General features: G+C 40.0%; 4 protein-coding genes across 5 annotated transcripts in view; 1 reads left to right on the top strand and 3 right to left on the bottom strand.

Annotated features, from left to right (window-relative positions):
- Positions 1-5: 5 nt before the first annotated feature.
- LOC106654384 (chitooligosaccharidolytic beta-N-acetylglucosaminidase) lies at positions 6-4946 on the bottom strand. The gene is made up of 5 exons (XM_014374209.2): positions 4723-4946; positions 2769-3201; positions 1045-1997; positions 826-959; positions 6-745 (listed from the first exon to the last, which is right to left on the bottom strand). The coding sequence occupies exons 1-5, from the start codon at positions 4923-4925 to the stop codon at positions 513-515; spliced, it is 1956 nt and encodes a 651-aa protein (XP_014229695.1). The 5' UTR covers positions 4926-4946; the 3' UTR covers positions 6-512.
- A 116-nt stretch (positions 4947-5062) lies between these two features.
- On the bottom strand, positions 5063-6914 carry LOC106654386 (mediator of RNA polymerase II transcription subunit 10). Of its 2 annotated transcripts, XM_014374210.2 has the most exons (4): positions 6660-6914; positions 6449-6532; positions 6016-6206; positions 5063-5153 (listed from the first exon to the last, which is right to left on the bottom strand). In XM_014374210.2, the coding sequence occupies exons 1-3, from the start codon at positions 6779-6781 to the stop codon at positions 6017-6019; spliced, it is 396 nt and encodes a 131-aa protein (XP_014229696.1). In that variant the 5' UTR covers positions 6782-6914; the 3' UTR covers positions 5063-5153; position 6016. The 2 variants fall into 2 exon arrangements, with proteins under 2 accessions (XP_014229696.1, XP_014229697.1); XM_014374211.2 differs by lacking the exon at positions 5063-5153 and having other exon boundaries at positions 5991-6206.
- Positions 6915-7508: 594 nt separating this feature from the next.
- LOC106654406 lies at positions 7509-11270 on the top strand. Its single transcript, XM_014374253.2, has 5 exons — positions 7509-8711; positions 9820-10244; positions 10322-10501; positions 10594-10728; positions 10827-11270. The coding sequence occupies exons 1-5, from the start codon at positions 7709-7711 to the stop codon at positions 11115-11117; spliced, it is 2034 nt and encodes a 677-aa protein (XP_014229739.1). The 5' UTR covers positions 7509-7708; the 3' UTR covers positions 11118-11270.
- Positions 11271-12608: 1338 nt separating this feature from the next.
- The window catches only part of LOC106654466 (netrin-1-like), a 177765-nt gene continuing 166032 nt past the window's right edge, over positions 12609-24341 (bottom strand). Inside the window, exons 5-7 of the mRNA XM_014374379.2 lie at positions 18605-18673; positions 15843-16056; positions 12609-15562 (exon numbers count right to left, since the gene is read on the bottom strand). Of these exons, the coding sequence (XP_014229865.1) occupies positions 15418-15562; positions 15843-16056; positions 18605-18673 (428 nt within the window). The 3' untranslated portion in view covers positions 12609-15417. The remainder of the gene's footprint in view (positions 15563-15842; positions 16057-18604; positions 18674-24341) is intronic.

The following is a 24341-nucleotide window of genomic DNA, read 5'->3' as shown; positions in this document are numbered from 1 at the left end:
TTTAATTGATAAATAAACATTACAATGAAATTACAAATTTGAATGATTCAAATAAATCATTCTAAGTACATATTATGATTGTAAATACTAATTGATACGAAAGTCGAAAAATCGCGTTGATATAAAAAAACATGCTGAGTTACATACTATAAATATATAGACACATCTTAAATATTTCAGTTAAAAAAAGAAGAACTTGGCGTTCTTTTATATCGCCATATAGATGAAAAAAAATGCGAATAAAAAATCTCGATAGTGCAGTATTAAATTTTTCACAGCCCTGCAGCAGCGCAGTCAAAACACGAAATTCATCGTTACAAAATTTCTCTCAATAAAAGTTAATGGCGCACTTGAAAATTCAATCACAGCTTAAGCGTATGATATATAATGTTGAGAATATATAAAAATTTTATACATGATAATTGTGTATATGATAAATATATATAGCACATTGTCAATCGCCGCGCACAGCTCTTATATATTAAATATATAGAGCATCATCATCAACTCTATTACAGATAGCAGGCGCCTTGATTCTGGAGACACCACTCGGGCTCGAGGCTGTCGGCGAGTATACCTCGCTGGACGAGGCGCTCGCGGTGGCGCAGCATCCGCTGCTCCGCGTGGATCCACGTCGAGTCGGGATTCGTCCAGAGGCGCTCGGCCATGGCGGCCGAGCGTGGCCAGAGCCGAGAGTCCACCGACGTGCTGTCGACCTGCTCCGACCACAGAGTGGCTTCGGCTCCTGCGAATATATAATTAACGTATATTAATTTTTCGTCGATGCGAGTTAATTCGATACGATGAATTAAAAAAAAAACTCGCCTAAAACTAAGCTTTTGAAAGCCTCGCCGAAGCCTTGCTTCTCGATTATTTTCATCGGCGAGTTATCGTAGACCTTCTGCCAGCCCTTGTAAGGCGAGCACCAGTTATTGCCCTCGCCCACCCAAGCGCCAAATCTGAGCAAAAGAAACGAGTATAAATAGATCGTGAGTCGATGCACGACCAAGTGTCACTTTAATAATGCCGCTATGATATTCTTACCCGCAATCGAGGTAGAGAGCATCGTAATTGGAGAAAATGACTCGAAACTTGTTCCTGATCAATCGGCCGATCGTCGCGTCCGAGCCGGTCGTCCAGATCTGCACGATGTACTTGGACGGATCGAGCAGCTTGAGATTCTCCTCGTTGGTCAGGCCGCTGGTCCAGAGGATGGCGGGCAGCTCTCGGCCGGCGTTGGCCTTGGTCAGCTTGTCGTAGGCCTTGGCCTGGAAGTGCTCCCAGAGCCGATAGAAGCTCGACTCGCTCAGGTCCCAGCCGCGCTCCAGCATCCAGTCGCGGATTACCGGCGTCGAGTTCCAGCAGTTGATGTTGACCTCGTCGCCGCCCATGTGAAACAGGTCGGGCTCGAAGTCGCGCACCATGTCCGCGTAGATGCCCTCGAGTATCTCGTACACCCGTTCGCTCGTCGGATTCAACTGTCCGCAGGGCGGCTCCACGCAGTACCTCTGCCAGGGCTCGGCCTTGAAGCAGACCGTGGCGTTGTCGCCGACCCACTGCCAGCCCTCGCCCACGTGGGCCGGCGCGTCCAGCTCCGGCAGCACCCGGACGCCGCGCAGCAGGCCGAAGCGCACGATCTCCGCCACGTCCTGGGCCGTGTACACCTTGTCGGGCGTGTACGAGCCGTATCTGGACAGCTTGGGCCAGCTGCGGCTCACGTAGGGGAAGCTGTGCGAGTCGGTGATGTGCCAGTGGAACGTGTTGAGCTTGGACATGGCCATGGCCTCGATGGTGCGCAGTATCGCGGGCTTGTCCATGAAGTTGCGCGCCGTGTCGAGGAGTATGCCGCGATACGGGAAGGCCGGCGCGTCGCTGATGTACACGTCCCGGGCGATCTTCAGCTCGTCGTAGAGATCGTCGTAGACGATCAGCTGGGACAGCGTCTCCAGGCCGTGGCGCACGCCGAAGTAGCTTTCACCACCGATCTCGGCCACAAGCTGCGTAAGAGCCAATAGTTAGCGACGTTTTTTCAACCCCTTTTTTTCATTTTTCATTTTCTTCGTCATTTTATTCGTGATTATTATCGTTATTATTTTTATTACAAAATTACGCGCGTGCTCGCAGCTGTCTGATCGATGTACGCGAGCTATATAATAATCAATTTAGAAAGTAAAGCTACGTATAATTAACGATGCAAGAGACCACACTTTGAGAAAATATTTGTAAGGCTCCGAGATTGATCGATATTTCCTAATTGGCTTATCAAAACGATTGCTTGCTTCGTCAATAATAATTTAGAGGACGGAGTAAAGAGAAAGAGAGTCATAAAACACAAAGTGAAAACAACAAAATTATTTACAAAGTTAAATGGTAATTGACGAAATTTATAGTTTATCACGCGCACTCGGTTGTTTACGAATGAGTAATAATATTTCTTTCGATTAGTGAGATTTTAATGAAAAATGAAAATAAATGAAAAAAATCGGGGGATGTACTTTTCGAAAAACTCGAGTACCCGCAAACATGACTTGACTAGATCTCGATTTAAAATCGACGAATAAAACTCAAAAAATCATGTTCTCGCACAACCCCAATGTAAGTACCAGAAGTGAAACTTTATTTGTATTTTTTTCTGGGATTACATTTAGGTCGTATTTCCTTTTCGACATACCAAACGCGTTTATAGAAGTTTCGCTTCAAAAATACTGTACATTAATTAGGACGTATTATCGCTTTTTGAAGAGAGAGAAGTCTGAAAAAAAACTCACCCGTCCGGTATCCTCTTGCCGCACGCTCAGCGTATAGGCCTCCGAAGTATCGAGGGTCAATTTGACCTTCTCGCGATCGAAATCCCCCTTGATGCTGATCAGCAGCGGATAGCCGGGCTCTTTTTTTTGTTGCCGCTGCTGCTGCCTCGCGCTCGCGGCGCGCAGGGCATTCCTCTTGAGCCGGTCGACGTTAGCCTGCAGCAATTGACCCACGTCGCTGCGCAGGTCAACGCCCTGCCAGTCGATTCGGCTGCCGTCGAGCCGGGCGACGAAGTTGCCGAGGGACATGTGACCCGTGGGCCTGGGCCAGATGCCCGCCGACTCGCCGCAGAACAATTGACAGACGCCGAGGGCCAAGGGCTCGCCCGTCGTATTTGCCGTGATCTCGGCTTTTTTACAGTGGCCACCCTCGCAGTAAAAGTGCCATGGCGAGCTAAAAACATTTTCGGTTTTTTTTTTTTTTTTTTTTTTTGAGCGACATTAATACGATTTAGTCGTGGCGATTGTATATTTACATTATACGACGTGGGCAAGGTCGATACACTCGCTTTCGCCAACGCTCAATTACACATCCGATAAATTTGCATATTATACGTATTCTTAAGCGTGTGGATGCGTGTCTATGAGAGACTAGTCCCTTTGTACAAAAATCGCAGAATGACTGCAAAACACACAAGCCGCACGCTCTAACGGCATCTCGCAGCGCGCGATATTTGCTTTTCGACAGTCTCGATTGATTATTCAAGGTGCCATCGAGTATGAGAGGTGTGCGTTCTGTTCTGTTTGCACGCGCTGCACGTCGACGTCGACAACAACAACAGCAACAACAACAACAGCCGCATCGAAAGTCGGGCTCCGCGAATAAAAAAAAACCGCGCGTAAACAAATAATATAAAAATTAACGAGGAAATCCGAGTATTTCTCTAGCCAGGTGTAAAGATAAATTTGGCAAATTAACGAGTGTTTGAATAATGTCATCTTAACGTCAAATTTTTGCAATGCGCCGGCACGCGCTGTAAAAAAAGCTACCGGCCTTGATGTGTCGTCGTCTCTCGTATACATGCTTACGGAATCGGAAGATTTTCAAGTAATAAAAAAGCACCTTCGAGTTCGATACCTTATTCATTTTTTTTAAATAGCCACGAGGATCTGGTTTGTTTGAGTTAAAAATAATTAAGGGTCATTCACGCGGTACGTTGCACTTCTTACGTTTACCTTAGATCTTTATCGAGAATCGAATTACCCCATCGATTTCAGTTTTTGACATTGGAATAACAAATATGCAGAAATTCATAATTTTTCATAACATCAAAAGTACACTTCATTCATTCTAATATTGCTATTGACCCACAAAAACTAGCTTATCATTATATAAAAGCAGATATTTTTGCAGTGTTAGAATGAACTTTTATTTATCGACTACAAAGATTCCACGATGCTAATCGATACAGGAGGTATTAACGATTAAAGTGTACACTATTACAAAATTATTTGATTCTTCAATGACTATCATATGTTATTTGTTGAAATATACAATATGTAAACGTGAAATAAAGATAACGTGTTTTGACTATTTTTTGAAAAGTTCAAAATATCAATTTCCAATGCGAAATTGACATCATCTTCAAATGTGTAATAAGATATAAAATAATTGATTTTTAAGTTTTTCACCAGATCTACGCATAGATCATCGATATTATATTTCGTTCAGATCAATCGGTAGATAATTACTAAAGTAAGATCAATTGTTTTCGATAAGCTTTGATGCATTGAAATGTACATCCTTGTTTGCTTATTATTCATGAACTAGTCAAACCTTACAAAGTAAATGTTCTATCGAATTTGAGCAAAATAAAGAGTACCGATACAATCCTCGTTTCGAGATTCAATTATTGCGATAAAAAAATCTTGAAAAAAATAAGAAATCCAGCAAGAAGCCATATGCACTACTGACCTGAACTGGGGCTCGGCGGCGCCGGCGAGTATTCGCACGAGTACAGTGAGTATGAGCACGACCAACATGGCTGTTGTGGCCAGGCCGAGGACGAGGACGGATCTGGCGCGACAGGCGAAGCAGCGCTTGGCCGATACCCGCGGTAGCTTCGCGCCGCGGCCGATCAGGCTCGAGCACAGCAATCGTTTGATCTTCGTCTTCATTTGGGTGGGGAGGATAATACCGTGCCGCTCGTTCGGCTCACGGCTCGTAGCAGCAGCGGCAGCGGAGATCGGGCAGGTATCTCGTAAGCATTGGAATTCACGAAAATCTTGGCGTGCGAACCTCCTCCTTCTCCCTTTCTCGGCGGTAAAAACAGTACCCTTGGATCCGCGCCGAAAAGTTCAATAGCCCTGCCAAGATGCCCAGGGCTCTCACAATCACGCGAGATGCTGTAATTCGTGTTTTATATGTGTATACTATAATCATGCTCGAGCAACGTTCGAGAAAAATAACTCTTCTTCTCGATTTGCCGATTTTTACGAAGATCGGATACTTTCTCTTATCGATGTTATTCGGTTAGGCTTCGATTCTAAGTCTAGATAAAATAAATTCAAATTACGATCTTAATTCATTTTAATAAAAAGCGTGATTATAATTTTAAGAATTTGTGAGAAAATTATATTTATTCAATTAATTTGAGATGCTACGAAATTAATAGTTCTTGGTAAGAATAATTATTTTATTGATAGGCTGTTTATATGATAAGATTTCTTGTAATCAAAAATGAAATAATTTATACTGCGCTTTTTTACTGGTCAAGAAAATTGATGTAACCGAGGCATCTAATATAGGATGTTGTCTTTTATCATTACCAAATCAGATTATAAAAACTATAAGAAAGCTGCTTACGGGTAAAAGTAATTTGTAATTATTCATTCAATTGTTAAATAAAAAAATATACATAAACATAAGTAAAAATTTTTTTATTAAATTAAGGCTTTTAATTATATAGAAACATAATTTGAAATAAATACTGTAAAAAATGTCCTAGCTTGAATAATTATGAAATATTTAAGTTTGTAATCACAGTTATTTAATTCATGACTTGAGCTTACGCTAAAACATCAATCAATCTTTAAATAAAATAAAAATCCTTAGCAAAAACATTTCAGAAATGAAACTTTAGTAAGCCCAATTAGTATAAGTAATTTGTACCAATCAGCGATAGACTAAAAATATCTTAATTAACTTTTACACAGAGAAATAAATGTATACAACTACAAATATATCTTTGCTAAAATAAATTATTACATTATTCATCACCCCGTATTGCTCTGTATTTGGCTAGTTCATTAGGAAAAGTGCGGTTCAATTCACTCAGCATGTTACCCTTGAACTTTCTGTAGGCGTCAATCTTTCCTTTGACTTCTTCATTTTTGGTTAAAGCCTTATCGATGCAGTCTTTAGTGTACAATTGTGGATTTTTTCCTTGATCAATGTAACTGAAAAATTAAATCAATAAAATTAATAGTTTATTGAAGCATTTTCATCTTGTGATTGCTGGATTTTTAAATTTTGCTTTTATCAAATTGGGACATGGGTTTTCAATAACTTGAAGAATCAATTATTATAGGAATATGGTTTCTTTGAAGGTTTATAAATTTAAAATGATTGAAAGTTATTTATGATGAATTTTAATTTCAAGTGATCAAACAAAATTAAAGAATAGTAAACATTCACTTACTCAAAAACTTCCAGAGGCACATGAATATCTTGCACTTGTGATTTCAGTTTATCAATCTCTTGTAAGCCTGTCACCAGTCCTTGTCTGCAATAGTAATGAAAAAATTAATCTCATGCATGACTCGTAAAAAAAGGAGATTGATATGACAACAACTAGAAATTATGCAGCTGAACGTGTAATGATCGCAGCGTACGACGAAAGGTTTACTCACATTTTCTGATTCAAAACATTCTGTCCCTGAGGTTGAAAATCACTAACAATTATACGTATTTGACGAACATTTTCAATGAATAATTCTAGCTGAGATTCAAGATTTCCCAAAGGTGCAGCCATATTCTCAACGATGTTTATGGAATACTGTCAAAGAAGAAATCAGAAATAGGTAGAGCGTTAACTCGGTTTCATTGAAAAAGGTTATGTTGTGGGGCAACGCGTCGTGTCGACTACCAATGCTACCAGCAGCAGAAAAGTCTGAAGCCTGACTGGTACGCATTGCCGCGCACGAGCGCACGTCGCACGAAGCAGACGCGCAGCTTTAACAATTGTCCGCTAGGTTGACTAATGACTTCTTTATCGACACGGTTGACGTAGTCAACCTCGCAATTTGAAACCCCAACATGTGATAAAAAATAACAGTAAATATGTTTATTTGGTCATTTATGATCAAAAAGAAGTAAACAAAGAGTCTGAAATAAATAATATGTCTGAATAAATAATTTCAAACAAATTAAATGTCTGAAGTTTATTCTATTAGCATATAACTCTACCATTCATGGACAATTTTTTAACAATCATGTCATCGGCATGATACCATGCATTATTAATTGCAAATAAGTCATGCCTCTCGGTCAGCCGACAGTAACCACTGTGACATATATGAATCCTCATAATTGTTATAATTTATTAAATAAATGAGGAACATCTGAGCACCTAGAAAATAAAATATTTATATTTATTACATCTGTTTGTAAGAAATATCATCCGAAGTGTGCGACGTAATTGCTACCTACTTATTTGCGCGAGTGAGCAGATGATACATAAAATCTCGTACCGTTGTTCTAATTGATTCTCGCGACGGAGTCCTCTGTTTACGAAATCGGACGGACAATCGAGTACGTTCGATTTTTCAGCTCAGTTGTTGTCGTTCCGCGGGCAATCTCACTCACGAATACACCGACGACGATCGAAAATTGTCAGTGCGAGCATTATTTTTACGCGTCGATCTTTTTGTGTACGTAATACGCGCGAAGAGGTAAAAAAATGGAGAATTTCTTGGAGGATATGAAGAAGTTCGTGGGGAAACTCAAGGAGCACGGTCGAGAGCAAAGCAAAATGGCTTTGGTCGATCGTCAGCAGAACGAGCAGGTCTGCAAGGAGATGGACACGGTGCGCAAGCAGATGGCCGAGAGCGGGTTCAAGAGCAGCGAGATCTCGGTGATCTGCCGCAACTTCGCCAAGACCAACAATTTCCTGTACCGATGTGCAGCCATGCTCAAGCACGACTCCAAGTTTCACGCCTCGTGCTTCGAGTGGGCGGGCCACTGCCTCGCCTACGCCCAGCCCGGCTCTATGGAGCACGTGCTGGGTCTTCAGACGCGCGCCAAGCTGCACTATCACTGCGGCAACTGGGAGGAGTGCCGTCAGGACGCCGCCGACGCCCTAGACCTGATGGACAGCGGCAACATCTACGATCAGATGGGTACGACGATGAATACGCTGAGGCAGCTGCTGGTGCAGGTCGTGGGACGCTCCCTCGTGACTTATATTGGCAGCGCGAACAGAGATCGGAGCACGAATATGTGGCACGTTCTGAATCCCAGATTCCTGAAGCCTCAGCTGAAGCGGCCCAATGCGAACCATCCGTGTCTGAGCGATGGGGTCGAGCCGGCCTACAGCCCGGAGCGGGGTCGTCACCTCGTGGCCAAACGCGACATCGAGGTGGGCGAGATGATCCTGGTCGAGGACCTGGCCTGCGGCGTTCTCACGCAAAAAGCCGTGCACACCAAGTGCGCCCACTGCCTGGCCCAGGCCTGGGTCGGACCTGCCTGCGACAAATGCGTCAACGCCGTCTACTGCTCCAAGCAGTGCAAAACCGAGGCCTGGCGCGACTATCACTACATCGAGTGCGACCTCTTCCAAATGATGGACAGTGACAAGGAACGGGAACTCGCTGTGCCCGCCCTGAGGCTGCTCATAAAGTCCATCAGGAAAGAGGGACTGAAGCAAATCATCCAGATCGCCGACACCATCGATCGGAATAGAGGTTTGTGCAGCGTTCGTTACATGGTTCAGATTCGACATTTTTTCCTCGTATTTGTTCTAAAATTTCGGCATGTTTTAGGACATGTCGAAACGGACCGAGAGCTGTGATTGCAGATTTTCAAACGATAAGTTTCTCCCAGCTACATCTCAACGATGCAACCTTAAATGTATTTAGAAAAATTATTTATACCCGGTCAAGCGGTTCGATACTCATGATCAAATTTTTTTTCCATATTGTCACATCAAAAAACTAATATGCTAGTGTTTTCTCGTTTGAAGCCTTCTTTTTCGAGCTTGACAATCAGAAAGATAAAAATCGAGTATTTTTATGCTCGAGTTTTGTGATATATTTAAACGTTTGTAACTTATTAACGCTTTTATAAACTTAAATAAAAGTTCGGATTTTTGACGCCTGAAAATTCATAGAAGTTTTTAGAAACTTACGAAAGGTTATAAATTGCTTTTTTAATTCAAACCAAAAAAACAAAAAATTGGTAAAAGTTTTTAAAACTTTTTTAATTTGAAATAAAAGTCGGATTTTACATATTCAATTTCCATAGGATACCGAATAAAAATGTTTCGGACTTTCTCAAACAATGCGTGTGAATTTTTTTAGGACTGTCAGATTTGAAACAACCAAATTTTACTAAAAATATGCATTACTTTAACACTGCTAGTTGTCCTAAAAAACGTATTTTCGTTTAGAAAAGGGGGATTTCTCTTTAAAAACCTATTGCCACCATTCGAAAAAAAATTGAAAACATGTCTATTGATGTGAAAAATAAGGGTAAAATATTTTTGTTACGACTATCGAAACGCTTGACCAAAAATAATTCATTCAAAATTTCAATAATTTATTTTTCAAAGGCTGTGAGGATAGAAAAAAATTTGAAGTTGTTTGCATTTTTAAAATGTACCTTCATGAATTTTTTTAGATCTTTTGAGAGAAAATTACACAGATTCAATACCGATATAAATCAAACGTTCATGCAAATTCCGTAACCACAACTATCGGGGCCTTGTTAAAAAAATTTAGAATCTGACCCATATGTAAGTTCCGTGAAATTCGATTTGCTCATTTTCTTTTTTAATACTTGAACACATCACAGAATCGTTTCACAAGAAGCTTCCGATGTCATCCGAGTACGCAGAGACACCGGAAACCAAATATTGTTTTACCGATTTCGGTTTGATTTACGGTTTGCTGGATCGAGCCAACTACGACGAAAAGTTCGAACGTTGTATTAAAAAAATTAGAGATAGTATGGACGTTGAACAAGAGAAGCGATCGGAGGATTACATGGAGACCGATGAATTGCCAGATCAACAGTACGACCTTCCCGTGGACGTTGAAAACGAGAAGCGATCGGAGGATCACATGGGGACCGATGAATTGCCAGATCAACAGTACGACCTTGTACTCAAGAACGTGCTGAGGAAATGTAAGAGCAACGATATTGACAAGGACACTATGAGGGCGATTAGGAGGATTTTCAAAAAGTTAAAGTTGATTTTCCATGTCAATCATAGTTATGTATGTGTAATTTAAAAATGCCCAAATGCAAGGTGTTCGTTCGGTTGTTCTACAATTAAATCGTTTTCCATTTATAGTTCGGTTGGGTGCCCGATAGAAAGTCTATTAAGACAACTACTTTAGATATCAACAGTTTCGCTCTCTCTTATTACTCCTCCTTGCTCAATCACTCTTGCTTCCATAATTGTATGATGTCCATCGGAAAAGGCGGGAAATTGATAGTCTACGCGCTCTATCCGATAAAACAAAACGAGCAGGTACATTTACCATCAATGCTTCGCTCTTATTTTTCGGTCCTTAAATCTCGCTCACACTCTAATTGACATGACTCTTTTCTCGTTGCACATAGATTACGATAAGTTACATGAGTAAGGTGACCTGGAATATGGATGCGACTATAAGGAAGCTCAACTTGGCCTTGCAGAAAAGTTTCTTCTGCCGCTGCCAGGGTTGCGTCGAAGGTTGGTCGATCTCGGATGGTCAGGTGAGTTTTAAGTCGACTTCGATCCAGCAGCTATGCACTGTGAATTCCTCTCGCAATAAAACGATTCGTGTCTTTTTTTTTATTTCCATTTTCGGTAGCTGAGTGGTCCCATTAACTCTACCGTGTGCCCCCGAATTCTCGCTCAGGCAGAGCTGGGCCTGTACGCGGAGAATGGCAACACTTGGTACTTGACCAGGCAGCAAATTGACGCTCTTAAAGACATCATCAAGGACTGCTTTGAAGATCTGAAGGAAACCTCTCCAATGATAGCCCTCAAATTAGCGGATGTTTACATAAGATGCCTGATTCAGGCTTACCACTTGATGTACGGAGTCGAATGCGCAGCACCGGAAGAGTGTCACTCTTTACCAATTGTAGTTGTGCGTTAATCGTTATGCGAATATCATTTTGTAAACTTTTAAAAACTTTAATTTTATTTACGTACACTCAGACCGCACCAGGTTAAGCTGGCTGTACTCAGACAATATCGTAATGGGGCTGTAATACCGGTTATGAAAAATTGGATACATTGCGACAATACATTTCATTTTTACTGAGAAAGTAAATTTGATTTAAAGTTTGAATTATCGTTCAAATTTCAATGATTGAAAATTTTTTCAAAAGTTTAAGAGCCATATTTTGAAAAATTAGATACTTTGAACCAGAAAGATTTGTAGCGATTAAATAAATAAAAACAGATTTATTAAAGTAATAGAAAGAGCTGTGTTTTATCATAAATTACGTAACATAAATTATTCTAGTTTATTAGCTCGCACAAACGTTCATCGTCACTCATGTATTCAGTCAATTTGCGACAAGCATCGAACAGCAAATTTAATTTGTCTGCCTTATATAGATCATTGACAAAAAATTCTAACTGCGTCCTTACTAAAATGTTAACCATATGCTTTTTGACGATGATCATTTGCTACTTCTGCGAAACAGCGCCAATCCGAATTCGACTAATGCACAGGGATCAACACCTCTGCACAAAATGTGCAAGCACGTAGACTTCGATTCTATCGGCACAATCGCTAGGTTTTTCGTGATCTGCGATGAAGTCCAGCAGACGGTTCGGGTGGACAAGAGGGGTCGGATGCCGCGACAGAAAGAAAAACTACTCTCTTACACGGATTACTTCGAGCTCGTGCATCATTACAGAGTCTGGATGCAGCATTACGAGACTTGCATTTTGCATCTGTGCGAAAAACTGTCGAGAGGATTTTTTCGACGCTCGGCACTGGATCTTTTCAGGGAATTGGTAGGCTATCGGCTGTCGATCGAGTGCTGCGAATCGATCATGGAAAAACTGAACAACCAAGAATTTTGCAATATCTACTTGGCGGCTGCAGACCAAGCCTCGCGATAACGATAAATTTATTTTTAGTTCTTTTTATGTCGTGTAATATTCATTGTTCCTTTGACACAATAGAGAATTATTTTCCAGAAATATTCCATCGTAATATTATCAATCTCCTAATGATTGTATTTTATTAAAAACGAAAAAAAAAATTATTCATGAATCCCAAAAAAGCAAGTCCATGTAAATAAACACTTTCACGGTCGAGTAGCGATTCATCATTGATCGTCCGCGATAAATCTAGTTTTTTTTGTATAAACATGCGTATAACACAAACGAAATTAAACAAAGGGGGCTTTTATTATTATGTACCAGGCGACCTTAAGAAAAATTTTGGTAAAGATGCGTCATCCAGAGCTGAAGTCATGGTCTTCTCGTCAATGCAATTGGTTCCAATTTTGAATTACAAAACACGCAGGTTACAACTGGATTCTTTGATCGTTTGTTATGTTCTACTTGAAAGAAGTTAAAAAGTTATAATGGGAAGAGGTTAAAAATCAATTACACTTTGTGATTTTTCATAGCGACGCATTGCATATTTATTTCGCATCATATCTATCTAATCACATTTAGTTCACCACAATACACGACGTGACACTTAAGATAGTAAATATTTTTGTTTAAAACGAGAAATAGTCGTAGTCGTATATCGATAATATGCAGCAGCGATCGATTAATTTTTAATTTTTTGCTTTCTTTTCTTGTTTTTTTTATTCGTGAATATTGTATTATTGTGATTCTACCGTAACTGTAGTATATAAATTTCAGAGGTATAAATATAGCACATTCATCGAGTTTTTTGCTTATAACGCGTACCTACATACGCTCTACTTGTTTAATTCAAGGATACTTGGCAAGTTTCTTTTACCTCTATACTATTTGTTTTGTATTTATTCTTCTATTATTCTGTTTTCCTTTTCATTTATTTTTGACACATTACTTCGGTGTGTGCACTTAGAAGAATAAATTCACCAATTCAAATTATAGATATTACTTTAAAAACGCTGTCCAATATTTGACTGATTCTAAATTTCAGACAATCTCACAAATGAAACGTACATAATAAAATTATTAACAAATTTGAGAATATATTTATATGACAGATATGATAATACTCATTAGATATGCTTATTTCCATAATAAAAGAGTGACTTTTTAGTGATTCTTAATATTATTACAATCTATGACTACGTAAAATTGAAAAGTTCAGATGACTCCAGACATTATAAACGTATTTTTTTTTTAGAAAAAATCATACAATAAAAATATTCAGAAAAGCTTTCCAATTTATCACTAACACATTAAAAAAGGAATAAGTATTCCAATAATACATCTACAGTAACACTCATAAACAAATATAAAAATTGATAATAATAAGCGTTTAGTACATCTTTTAACTTAAAACTTATACAAATGATGATAAAATATTTTAGGTGATTTTATTGTTCTAAAAATACAGATTCTGTACATACAAGACTTTGCATATTCTATTATTATTAGTATTATTATTATTAATATATAATCAACTTTGTTCTTGGCCTATGAAGGTACTTCATTTCCACTAAAACAACTTTTTTAAAAAAGAGTTACATCGAAGGAGTCCAATTATTGCGTAAGACACTGATAAAAAACTCATCATTGCTATTTCGCTTAGATAGATGATTAAATTTCGATAACAGTTTTTCATCGCACAAATACTTAAAAAATAGCAAAACTCATGAAATAATTCGAAGTACGTACAGTATTGCTATAAATCGAAATCGTGAAAATTTCAACGTTCATGCACATGTTGGATATCTTTTTGTTTCATACTTTCGTAAAAAATCATTGTCATAATTTAGGCCTAGAAAATTGCTGGCAATGTATACGGTAAATATTTTCTAACAGTTTTCGGCAGATTCATGTTGGTATATTGATTGCTCGATCGACGATAATATCAAATTCAGCGAGTCAATCAAAAACAAATTTATTCCAATGCCTTCGATGCAAAACTTTTATATTTATTTCTTCCTTAAAATTATCATTATTAAGTTATTCGACAATTCATTACTGTACTTATATAAAAAATGTACAAGAAAATCTACATTAACATCTTGTTTACATGTATTTTGTTGAAGCGCACGATCGACGCACGATCGCGAGCAACAAAGTATATAAGCATTGGTTTTTTTATTGTATCGTAAACGTGTCTATGATTGCTACACAGAGTAAACATAATAATACAGAGAAATGGTATTCGTAATATCTTGTCCACGAGTTTAATCAAGATTATAATAAACAAACATTGAATCAATAAAAAGTCGAGAGGGGCTTTTTGCCAAAGAGATGCATCGTCGTTAAAAATTGAGCGACTCTAACAGTTAGAAGAAAAATACAATTTCAAGCGAATAATTGTACGAGTGTTTCATGATTCTTTTTTTCGTATCAATATTACATTCGAATACATAAATATTATTATTATATGTAATGCAATATACGCTATATAATAGGTGTATAAAAATCGTAGAAAAAGCGCGCGCTCAACGAGACTCGAATGTACTCGCTCAAGTAGTGTTTTTTTTGTGTGGTCGCAGAAATCGGAATTCATCAATTCGCTCCGTGGTTCTATCTCTTGTTTTTTATTATTATTTTTTTTTTCATCACGAACACAATACAATATACATCTAATCGCGCATATAAATATGGTTTGTAATATACGCTCTCAACGTGCAATAATACAATATAATAATAATTAATAAATAAAATATGAATATAACGTATAGATATTATTTTGTTCTTTTTTTATGTTTGTTAGACAAGCGTCTCCTATTACGTTTACAATATGTATATTAAAAATGGAGAACTGCGAGCGAGCGGCAAGCTGCTTTGGCCTGTCGTCGAGGCGCTCGCACTGTGTTCTCTTGACTCTTTTTCCTTTGCAATGGCTGCGACGACGACGAAGACAACGACGAAAAATAATAAAATAAAATAAAAAAAAGAAGATAAGATGTTTTTAGAGCTCTCTGCGCGATCTCTTTGCTCTGGGAACGGAAAACAAACCGAATCGATACACGTATATAAGAAAATCCTCGAGACGACTCGTTCTTGCTTGTTTCTCTCTCTCTTTTCTGCCATGCGTGCGCGCGTTGGCGAACTTATACAAGAGTTTTTGCTCTAAGACACGATGTTTTTCATCTCAAAAAACAAGTTGCGTGAGTATCATACGTCGATTAGAATTCGATGGTCGTGTTTTCTCTGTATTAATAAGGATCGGCCGTCGATCTCTCGATGCCACGTTGTTCGGGCTCCTCCACGTCGTCGTCGTCATCGTCGTCGAGATTGTCGCCCCTTCAATGACACGATCTCGCCCTGCGCTCGAAGCGACGCATCCGGCGACTCCACTCGTCGCGCCACTCGATCATGATCGAGCGCTCCGACACCGTCAAGCCGTCCCTGCTCATGCTGTCGCTCTCCATACCCAGCACCAGGTACGATCTGTGGATGAAAAAAAAAATCATTTCGTTAGGTTTTTTTTCTTACCTCGACTCTTACATTATACACCCACTCAACGTAAAATTTGCTCGGCAAACACTACGCAGTTTGAATTCGTAAGAAAAGAACTTTTAGATGTTGTTTTTAGCAGGCATGTGGGGATTTGCATCGGTGACAAATGTTTGCCATCATTTGTTCACGATGGTTAGTAACAGCGGCAGCAGCCTTGACGAATTTTATATTTTGAATGGAAGGAAAAAAAACACTGGTAAAATTTACTCACTGGTTGGGTTTGATCTTGGGACACCTGCAGGCAAGATCGGCCGACTGCACGTAGAGCGGAGTCGGTCCACGCACGATCCTCGAGTCTCGATTTCTCTTGTAGATCATCATGACGTTGACCGTGAATCTGACCCAGGAGTTGGCCGGGCCGCCCGAGACGGCCGACGGGCTATCTGCCACCTTCTTGAATCTGTCCGTGACTCGGATCAGCAGAGCTGTGGAGGAAATAAAATAAAATTGAGTAATCGAAAATGCGCTTAAATTGTTCTAAATGTCTTATACAAGTGGACGATTTGGCTATATTTAACTTTTAAGCACCATGTTTGTATGTGAAAGTGCAGGAGATAGCACTACGATCTATTCGCAGTTCGCGAAATGCTCGAAATCGGAGACTTATAAGCGGCTCGAATCAAACGGTCAATCGAACGAAGTCTGCCCGAGCATAGCCTTTCTTTCTTTCTCTCTCTCTCTCTCTCTCTCTCTCCCTCTTGCTTACGAGTAAATATATGTATAAGAATGAAAGACAGACGAAGAGCAGAATGCAAGATAGAAAGACTTTGGATGCTTCTGCGCCGGTTTTTTTTCATCTTCCTTTTTCTTCTTCTTCTTCTCCTCGGCTGAACTTTGCAGAGATCAGAGATGCCCACAATGCACAGACTCAAAAGCATGCCTTTCTATTATTATATCGGCAGAATGAACGATTGCGAGACCGAAAGAGAGAGAGAGAGAGAGAGAGAGAGAGAGAGAGAGAGAAAGAAAGATACGAGGTGCAGAAGAGCCTAATGCCCTCGAAAGCTCTTTTATGTAGCGTCTCGCGCGTCCGTCGATCAATTCTATCCGTTTCGTTCTCTCTCCGCATGTGCGTGTCCGTACCCTCGATACGTGTTTTTACCGATCAATGATCGACGACTACGACTACTCTCTTTCAATGCAGTACAACTTTTGTACAACTTTTGTAATTCGTTCATTGTAATAATTTGAATTTCGAATATTTGCTATAATTATGATTTCCTTTTATTTTCGACGCTATTTTCATACGTTTATCATTTCAGTATTCTTGTGTCGTCAAATCTGTTTTATTTTATTTTTAAAATTTTTTGTAATGAAATGGCAATTTTTTTTGTGTTTATACTCGGTTTTTCTGTCAATGTGTTCTTATCACCTGAGCCATGTGTTTAGTAAACATTTTTTAGCTGCCTCTTAATAAGTTTCAAAATTAGTGTTGATCTATAAACCTAAGCTGATTGTTCTGTTCTCTTAAGGGCTAACAGGGGGCTTAATTATTTATCATTTTTCAATTACAGTATTAGGCTGTAAAAGTAAAAAAAAAGTTTTTTTTCAATAACACAAATGATAACCCTTTTCAATAGCCTATTTGAAAGTATTTTGTCAAGTTAGATACTTAGAAAAAATTGAGTACAATAATAATGAGGGTATTGGTGCTCAATGCAAGCTATAGGCATATCTAAGCTACCTGTCGTAGAAATCCAAGAGCGAGCAACAATCTAATAAAGACTGTATGGTTTCATTTTGTTCAATAGCCAATTGGCCATGGTCGCAACCAAAAGCTAGCCATAAGATGAACTGTAGCTACTTGTACATATAGCAAAGTGAAATTAATTTATGGAAAATGATAAAAAATGAATACTAAATTCTAGAAAATTGTACACAGGAGTAGCTACAGTTCATCTTATGGCTAGCTTTTAGTTGCGACCATGGCCAATTGGCTATTGAATAAAATGAAACCATACAGTCTTTATTAGATTGTTGCTCGCTCTTGGATTTCTACGACAGGTAGCTTAGATATGCCTATAGCTTGCATTGAGCACCAATACCCTCATTATTATTGTACTCAATTGTTTCTAAGTATCTAACTTGACAAAATACTTTCAAATAGGCTATTGAAAAGGGTTATCATTTGTGTTATTGAAAAAAAACTTTTTTTTTACTTTTACAGCCTAATACTGTAATTGAAAAATGATAAATAATTAAGCCCCCTATTAGCCCTTAATCTGTTCTATTCTATTCTATTCTTTTCTGCTAGGATCGGCCAAGCGCAGCGCAAGTAAAACAGCTTCGCATAATTTTTTTTTTTTTCAAGAAAAAGAAGAACACCAACCGAGTTAAACGCAAACTTCAGTATATACAGATCGGGGCAAGAAACGCGGGTGCGCGCCTCGCGCAGTTACAATAAACATATCGACTTCTATAAATTTGCTTCGCACGCGCCCGCGCGCGAATCGGCAACGTGTGGTACATAAGCGAGGTTTTTCGTTCTCGTGTATAGCACGTGGTATTATACGGTCGGTGCTTCGATGCACGAGCCATTCCGCTACACAGGGGGGATACAGATATCCCATTTATTGCTGTGGAATTCCTTTAAACTAGATGCACCATCGGCACATATTTTTCATTCGTATACAGCACGAGCATAAGAAACGCATAATGTGTTTGTGTATTTACATAGAACACCACGGCGCGCACTGCGACGATATAAGTTCGCGTAAATATATTTCGCGCCTTATTCTTCCTCGCTCGCGCTTCTTTTTCACACTCGAGAGATGTTTATACCTACTCGAGGATTTGCGACTTTTTCTCTCTCTCCTTTTCTTTCCTCTTATTTTTCGTTGTATCTTTGTTTTCTTTCTCCCTCGATGTGTGTAAGTATAAATCTACATAGGTATAATGTGTGTGCGCCACGTGGCAGACATACACGCGTACACACCTACATAGATCGTATGTACAAGAAGCAAAAAGACTCACCGTAATCTCGCTTGCAGTATTTGTTAAGGTTCAGCCTTCGGGTGCTCGCTCTGCACTTGCCACATTGCTCTGTAACAAACAAAGAAACATCCAATTTTAGTCTATTTTTTATAGTTCAGAAGAAAATAAATTTTCTAGATAACTTTTCCTGATCATTTGCATTTATTTTTAACGAAATTGCTTATCATTAGGGTAGTTTCATCAAACAATGTACTTAAAAAAACAATGAAAGTGGATTTATTGGCGATCATTACATATATTACGAGTTGAATTCGATTGTTTGCGCGAACTGTTAATGCGTCATCTATAATTGATGATCTAAATAAAAATATGTCACTTCATTATAGGTAACCTCAGAGATTACAAAACACAACAAAGCAGTTGCTCGAGAAGCATCCTGTAAAATTATGCCGAAAGTGAAAATCCATCGTTATCGTGTTTTTATTTGTATTGCAGAAAATAGGAGGCGCCGTTCAAAAAAAAAACCGTGGAACATCAAAGCAAAGGAAAAGTAAGAGACAAAAATTGCAACGCAAATAGCTCGAACTCGTGGCCGTATCTCGAAACGGACCTACATCCATGTGCGCGGCACCGCGCGATGATTCACGAGCTGCCCGGCTCACCGAGCGTCGTCGTGTCTTATCTGCATCGGTTATGCTCTCGCCCGCGTGCCTATATCTGAACGTACACAGGCGCGCTCGCAATTGCTCTCGCTGCGCCCCGCAATGGTAGGTACAGTCGCATAGATTCCCAGCGAAACGCACACGACACGAGGCTAATGCACGATAATGGTCCGAATGACAAAATAAATTTCAAATATATATACGCATCAGTGTCTCGTATAATAGGTCGAAAATCACAGCCGAGGCGGGGGGTGCAAAAAGAAAAAGAGCATCGCTCGAGTTTTAGTGGATGTGTGTGTAGGTAGTACACGTGTATGTATAACTAGGTGCACAGCATATACCATGTGTATCTACATATAACACGGAAGGGCTTGGAACTGTACGGATAGGCCATGGCGAACAAATTGCATCTGCCAAGCTTCGGGTCGTGCACGCTTCGTTGCATTGCACACTGTACATACACACACGAGCGCGCTAGAGTCCGTACAGTATATAGCTACATACACAATCCAACGCAATGCAAGAGAATTAATCGAGCTGACCAGCTGGGGCTAGATAATGGAGACGGGGAGAGAGAGAGAGAGAGAGAGAGAGAGAGAGAGAGAGCGGTGTATGGGTATAGGGTATATGTGTGGGGAGGTGCAGAGGGAGAGCTGCATGCATGCACACACACACGTACACACATAACGTCTATCAATCCGTTATGGTTTATCGCTCTCTCTCTCGCTCTCTTTCTCTATCTCTCTCCTTCCACCCCGCGTGTCGACGCGGACATTTTTCCCTCCGTGATTTTTTTTCTCTTCTCTCTTTTTCGTTCGTTTCATTCGCTCGCTGTATACGTAGACACTATACGTGGTTGTTTTATTGTGCACATGCACACACACAAACACATATATACATACACTGTATTATATACGACAAGCTCGTTATTTGTTTGCAAGCCAAGCTCGACTAGTTGTCGATGTTAGACTTCAGCCTAGAGGAATAAAGGAAGGTATATAGCTAGATAGGCCGTGAACTTTTCTTTTTTTTTTTTACTTCTTTTCCGAGATTAAAAGTACTTTGCTTTCTTGTACGTCATTCTTTTGTTGATAACGTGGCCGATGTGTCTTGTGCATAATCTTTTCCTTCTGCGGCAAAATTATAAAAAATGTCATATGAATTTTTAACTTGATAAGAAATAATATATCAGCCCCATATATACTGGAAAAATGGCCTACATTCGGCGCGTGTAAGGTTGCAGCCTCGATTCAAACAGTATAAATATAACACTTCGCGCGTCGCCTAACTGCCTTATTGATCTTTAACTCGCATCGTACATGAAAAATACTATAAACGTTTTACACCCTGCAGTTTGGCGGACTTTCCGCTAATTATCGATTCCATGTACTTTATTGAAACTACAATAAATTAGGCAGCGTTTTATTAACGAGTGCTATCAACTGTAGCATTCATGCAGTACGCTGTTGCCAGCACACGCCTGGCTCGCGGATATAAATTATTAATACGAAAAAAGCTCGAACCTTTCGCGATTTTTCCGCTCGAACGAAACAAATCCTCTCTCTCTCTCTCTCTCTCTCTCTCTCTCACTCTTGCGCGCGTTGCGCGCACAGATAACAGCGTATATATTGTACATGCTTTGGCTCGATTTAATTTAGCCCGCAAGACATTCAGTTTTAATACGCTTATGTATGTATAATACACGCTGAATAAGCTCCTACAAGCGACGTTACATTTTCTCTTTTTACGTGTATGTATCATGCGCACGGATAAACATGAAGCAGCAGCAGAAGTAGCAGTGGTGGTGTCTCAAGCGAGAAAAATTATGCGTATGCCACGAAGAATAGAAGCTAAATGTATATAAATACGAGAGAGAAAAAGAACGAGAAAAATAAAGGAAGAATCACAAGCCATCGGGGGTTAGTAAATTATTTGTACCGGCTGTACCGGACACATACGACCCAACCTTGCGCGTGCGACTTCTGTTATAAGATCGAGCTGAAAACGTCTCTCGTTATTTTATCCGGCACAAGCATGTGTGAGTATGTGCTTGCTCCACACGGCGTATTCATACTTCTTCGATTTGTTTGCCCCGAAGGACTTTGGAGTGCTGTACGATGTATAGGTTGTACACGACTGAAAATTAATCACTTGTCGCGCGATTCGTATTACAAGCGAGGCACCGACTGCGGCATAATATGTGAGAAGGTGCAAAATTTAGTTTTTTTTGGTTCTCGTTTAAATGCCCTTTGGTGATCGGTTTAATGCAAGTGATATTGAATTAAATAGTCGAGTTATCGCTTTGAACATGAATACATGTGGTTTCCTTGCAACGATGAACAAAAACATTTCGATCGCCACAGAAAAGTTGCACAAAGAAACAAAGATCATTGTAAGAAAAGAGTCGTATACCTGTTCAAGTCGCAATTGCATTTTTCAACGAAAAATTAACACAAGCCTTTGAAAACGATTGTGCAATAAAATCACTGATCACTGATCCATCGTCACGAGAGTATCGTTCGCGGCGTTTTTTGCGTTTTTCTTCAACATCGTTATGTACTTGATGATGCAGATGGCAATTGCCATGAACATGAACTGGAAAACCGACTGGTAGACCATTTTTGGGAGGGAAATATAGACGAGGCTCGCGAGAAACGATCTGAAAAAACACCCACAAGATATCACGACGACGCCGAGGTTGGCTTTCTTTTAGCTGACACACGACCGCGGTCTTTTGGTGCGAAGCAGCAACTAAAGACGAACGAGTGCTCTATACACTGGGAAAACTCGCGATGGTCGCCTATGTACATTACTTTTCTCTCACGAGCATAAAGCAGTAGGTCAAACGATCGCCTCTATAACAACGACTATTACGTTCCATCAATATGAATGCATACATACCATATATAAAAGGGCCCGCAACTTTATCGCGCGTTACCACGACCTTGGCTGAATAAATAAAATGACCATTACCACCTTAAACTGATGAGTACACACGTGTGCGTGCGCGCCGAGGTCTGTGCGCCCCGTTTTGATGAGCTACTCGCGTGCGTGTGTTTGTCGACTTTTTATTGTACGAACGACACGAATTATCTATCACGATACACGAAATCGTTAATAAAACTACGACCCCATAGTTGTATGGAAATTAGCTTGCTCCATGAACAAATTGAACCGATTCGCGAGTACATAGAGCATCGAGTTTATTCGTCGGTTCTCGATTCGTACTGGCCATTTGCGTACATGCAATGCGTGCGTTATACATGATACGCACTCTGTGTAACGATGATCCATGCGAGCCATATGCGTTATACCCTGCAAAAAGGCCGGCAAAGTACCTTCCATACGCAACGATTCAATCAATTTGCCCAATCACCGCACACATACCTACGTGCGGTCGCTGAGCTGCGGTGTATATAGATTATATACCCATATACGTCGTCTGTAGCAGAGTCGTCCGCGACGACGATCTATTCCCCTTCGAACTGTACGGCACACACAGTTATATACTTTACCCATACACGTGCGATTCGGACCGTCGAGCTTTGGCTTTTAATTTTTACGCGCGATGTGCTTTTCCCGTATTGCATGCAGCTACGTCGCATTGTCAAAGAGAGAGAGGACTACTATGCGTACAGCGGTGGCATTTCGCGCATCAATTATTCGTGATTTCTCACGCCTTGGCTGCGACGGACCGAATCGGAGTCAGCCATCGATCTGCGCGTGTGTGCACAGCCCAAGAGCTGGAATGCTGCCGTGTATGCGAATCAAATTTATTTAGCCGAACTGTTCATGCGACACGACGAAATGCATCGAGGAAAATAAGCAGTAACGGGAGCACGAGCTTGCAAGTACGTTGGGTCCGAAGAGCCATTAACGCCGAATCAGTCAAAGTTTGAAATTAAGCTGAAATACGTCAAAGAGAAATCATACCCGAGCATCGAGACATGTGCTAAGGGTTCGTAATTGTCGAGTGAAGCGCTGTTTGGCCGCTATTACGTTCATCCTTTTTGAAAACATTTTGTTTGTTCCTTTCGTAAAATAAACTTATAAAAATGAGTTTACGTATGTGGATCATGCCTTAGCTTCGAAAGAAGCACTGTTTCTGAGCTCATACAATTTTCAAAAGTCGACAATCACGACCACCATACACGCCTGCAGTAGCCCCCAAAGCTCGGTCATTCCATATACACATACATATCTAGCCAAGCCGAGAGGATTTGAACCTGCACAACCCATTCGATCGCGATTTCGAGGATGACTATTAACGCTCGAACGAGCCGATAGCGCGTGCACTGCACATAGAGAGAGAAAGAGAGAGGGAGAGTGTACTCTCCGAACTATCCGGTCTGATTGACAAGCGAATCCTGAAACGTCCATTTTATGGTACGGGGCTGTGAAGCTTTCTACGCGCAAATGAGACATCGAATTTCAGTGGGTATATAATACTGATTCCGATATCATTATAAAAATTCATACGAGTTAATGCTCGCATTAATTTTACTTCCTTCATGAAGAAGCTCTGTGATATAGGCTTGAAAAGAAGTTTTTTAATCAGATGTGATTTAGATCAGATGTGAATAATTTGGTTTCGAAATTTCCAATTCACTTCTTTGACGAGGATAAAGATTTTTTTCCATTTATTTAGTCGCCTTTACATGTACCGCAGTTTTGCTTAAAAATGTTGGTATAATTAAATTATCCGCAATACAAGTTTGCGGTCTTGCTATCAAATTAGTTTTTTGCGTAAAAACGACCCCGATCGAACTTCAGCTTTATAAAATTTGAAATTTTATTTAATCTGTCTTGAATTAAACCAGATTAAAAAAAGGATAAATGTTTGTAAATTAAAAGTTCCCCCACGATGCTTGAAAAATGATTCGATATTTTGATTTTTGGTAAAAAATGAAGACTGTCCATCGTTCAGTCGATGCAGTCGTAGTATTGCACCCGTTCGAAGCGTTTCTTTCCACTCAATGAGCCCAAATGGAGATGTACCGGGTAAAAAAATTTGGACGCGCAATACACGTAACAACAACCGATTCTCGGTGCTTGATGCACATATTGCAGTGGCTAACGGTTCGTCAATATACCTCGTTTATACCTCGGCCCAT

The sequence above is a fragment of the Trichogramma pretiosum genome, unplaced genomic scaffold (genome assembly GCF_000599845.2).
Source record: "Trichogramma pretiosum strain Unisexual culture from Peru unplaced genomic scaffold, Tpre_2.0 scaffold47, whole genome shotgun sequence".
NCBI lineage: Eukaryota > Metazoa > Arthropoda > Insecta > Hymenoptera > Trichogrammatidae > Trichogramma > Trichogramma pretiosum.
This window is presented reverse-complemented; position numbering and strand designations above follow the sequence as displayed.

What these genes read in the sequence shown, in the direction of transcription:
- LOC106654384 (XM_014374209.2), bottom strand. Translation starts at nt 4,925, where the DNA reads ATGAAGACGAAGATCAAACGATTGCTGTGCTCGAGCCTGATCGGCCGC. An exon ending in GCCGCCGAGCCCCAGTTCAG is followed by an intron (nt 3,202 to 4,722) that starts GTCAGTAGTGCA and finishes AAATGTTTTTAG; the next exon opens with CTCGCCATGGCACTTTTACT. An exon ending in TTTCAAAAGCTTAGTTTTAG is followed by an intron (nt 746 to 825) that starts GCGAGTTTTTTT and finishes ATATATTCGCAG; the next exon opens with GAGCCGAAGCCACTCTGTGG.
- LOC106654386 (XM_014374210.2), bottom strand. Translation starts at nt 6,781, where the DNA reads ATGGCTGCACCTTTGGGAAATCTTGAATCTCAGCTAGAATTATTCATT. An exon ending in AATGTTTTGAATCAGAAAAT is followed by an intron (nt 6,533 to 6,659) that starts GTGAGTAAACCT and finishes TTACTATTGCAG; the next exon opens with ACAAGGACTGGTGACAGGCT. An exon ending in GTGCCTCTGGAAGTTTTTGA is followed by an intron (nt 6,207 to 6,448) that starts GTAAGTGAATGT and finishes TTAATTTTTCAG; the next exon opens with TTACATTGATCAAGGAAAAA.
- LOC106654406 (XM_014374253.2), top strand. Translation starts at nt 7,709, where the DNA reads ATGGAGAATTTCTTGGAGGATATGAAGAAGTTCGTGGGGAAACTCAAG. An exon ending in TCCATGTCAATCATAGTTAT is followed by an intron (nt 10,245 to 10,321) that starts GTATGTGTAATT and finishes TTCCATTTATAG; the next exon opens with TTCGGTTGGGTGCCCGATAG. An exon ending in CGATAAAACAAAACGAGCAG is followed by an intron (nt 10,502 to 10,593) that starts GTACATTTACCA and finishes CGTTGCACATAG; the next exon opens with ATTACGATAAGTTACATGAG.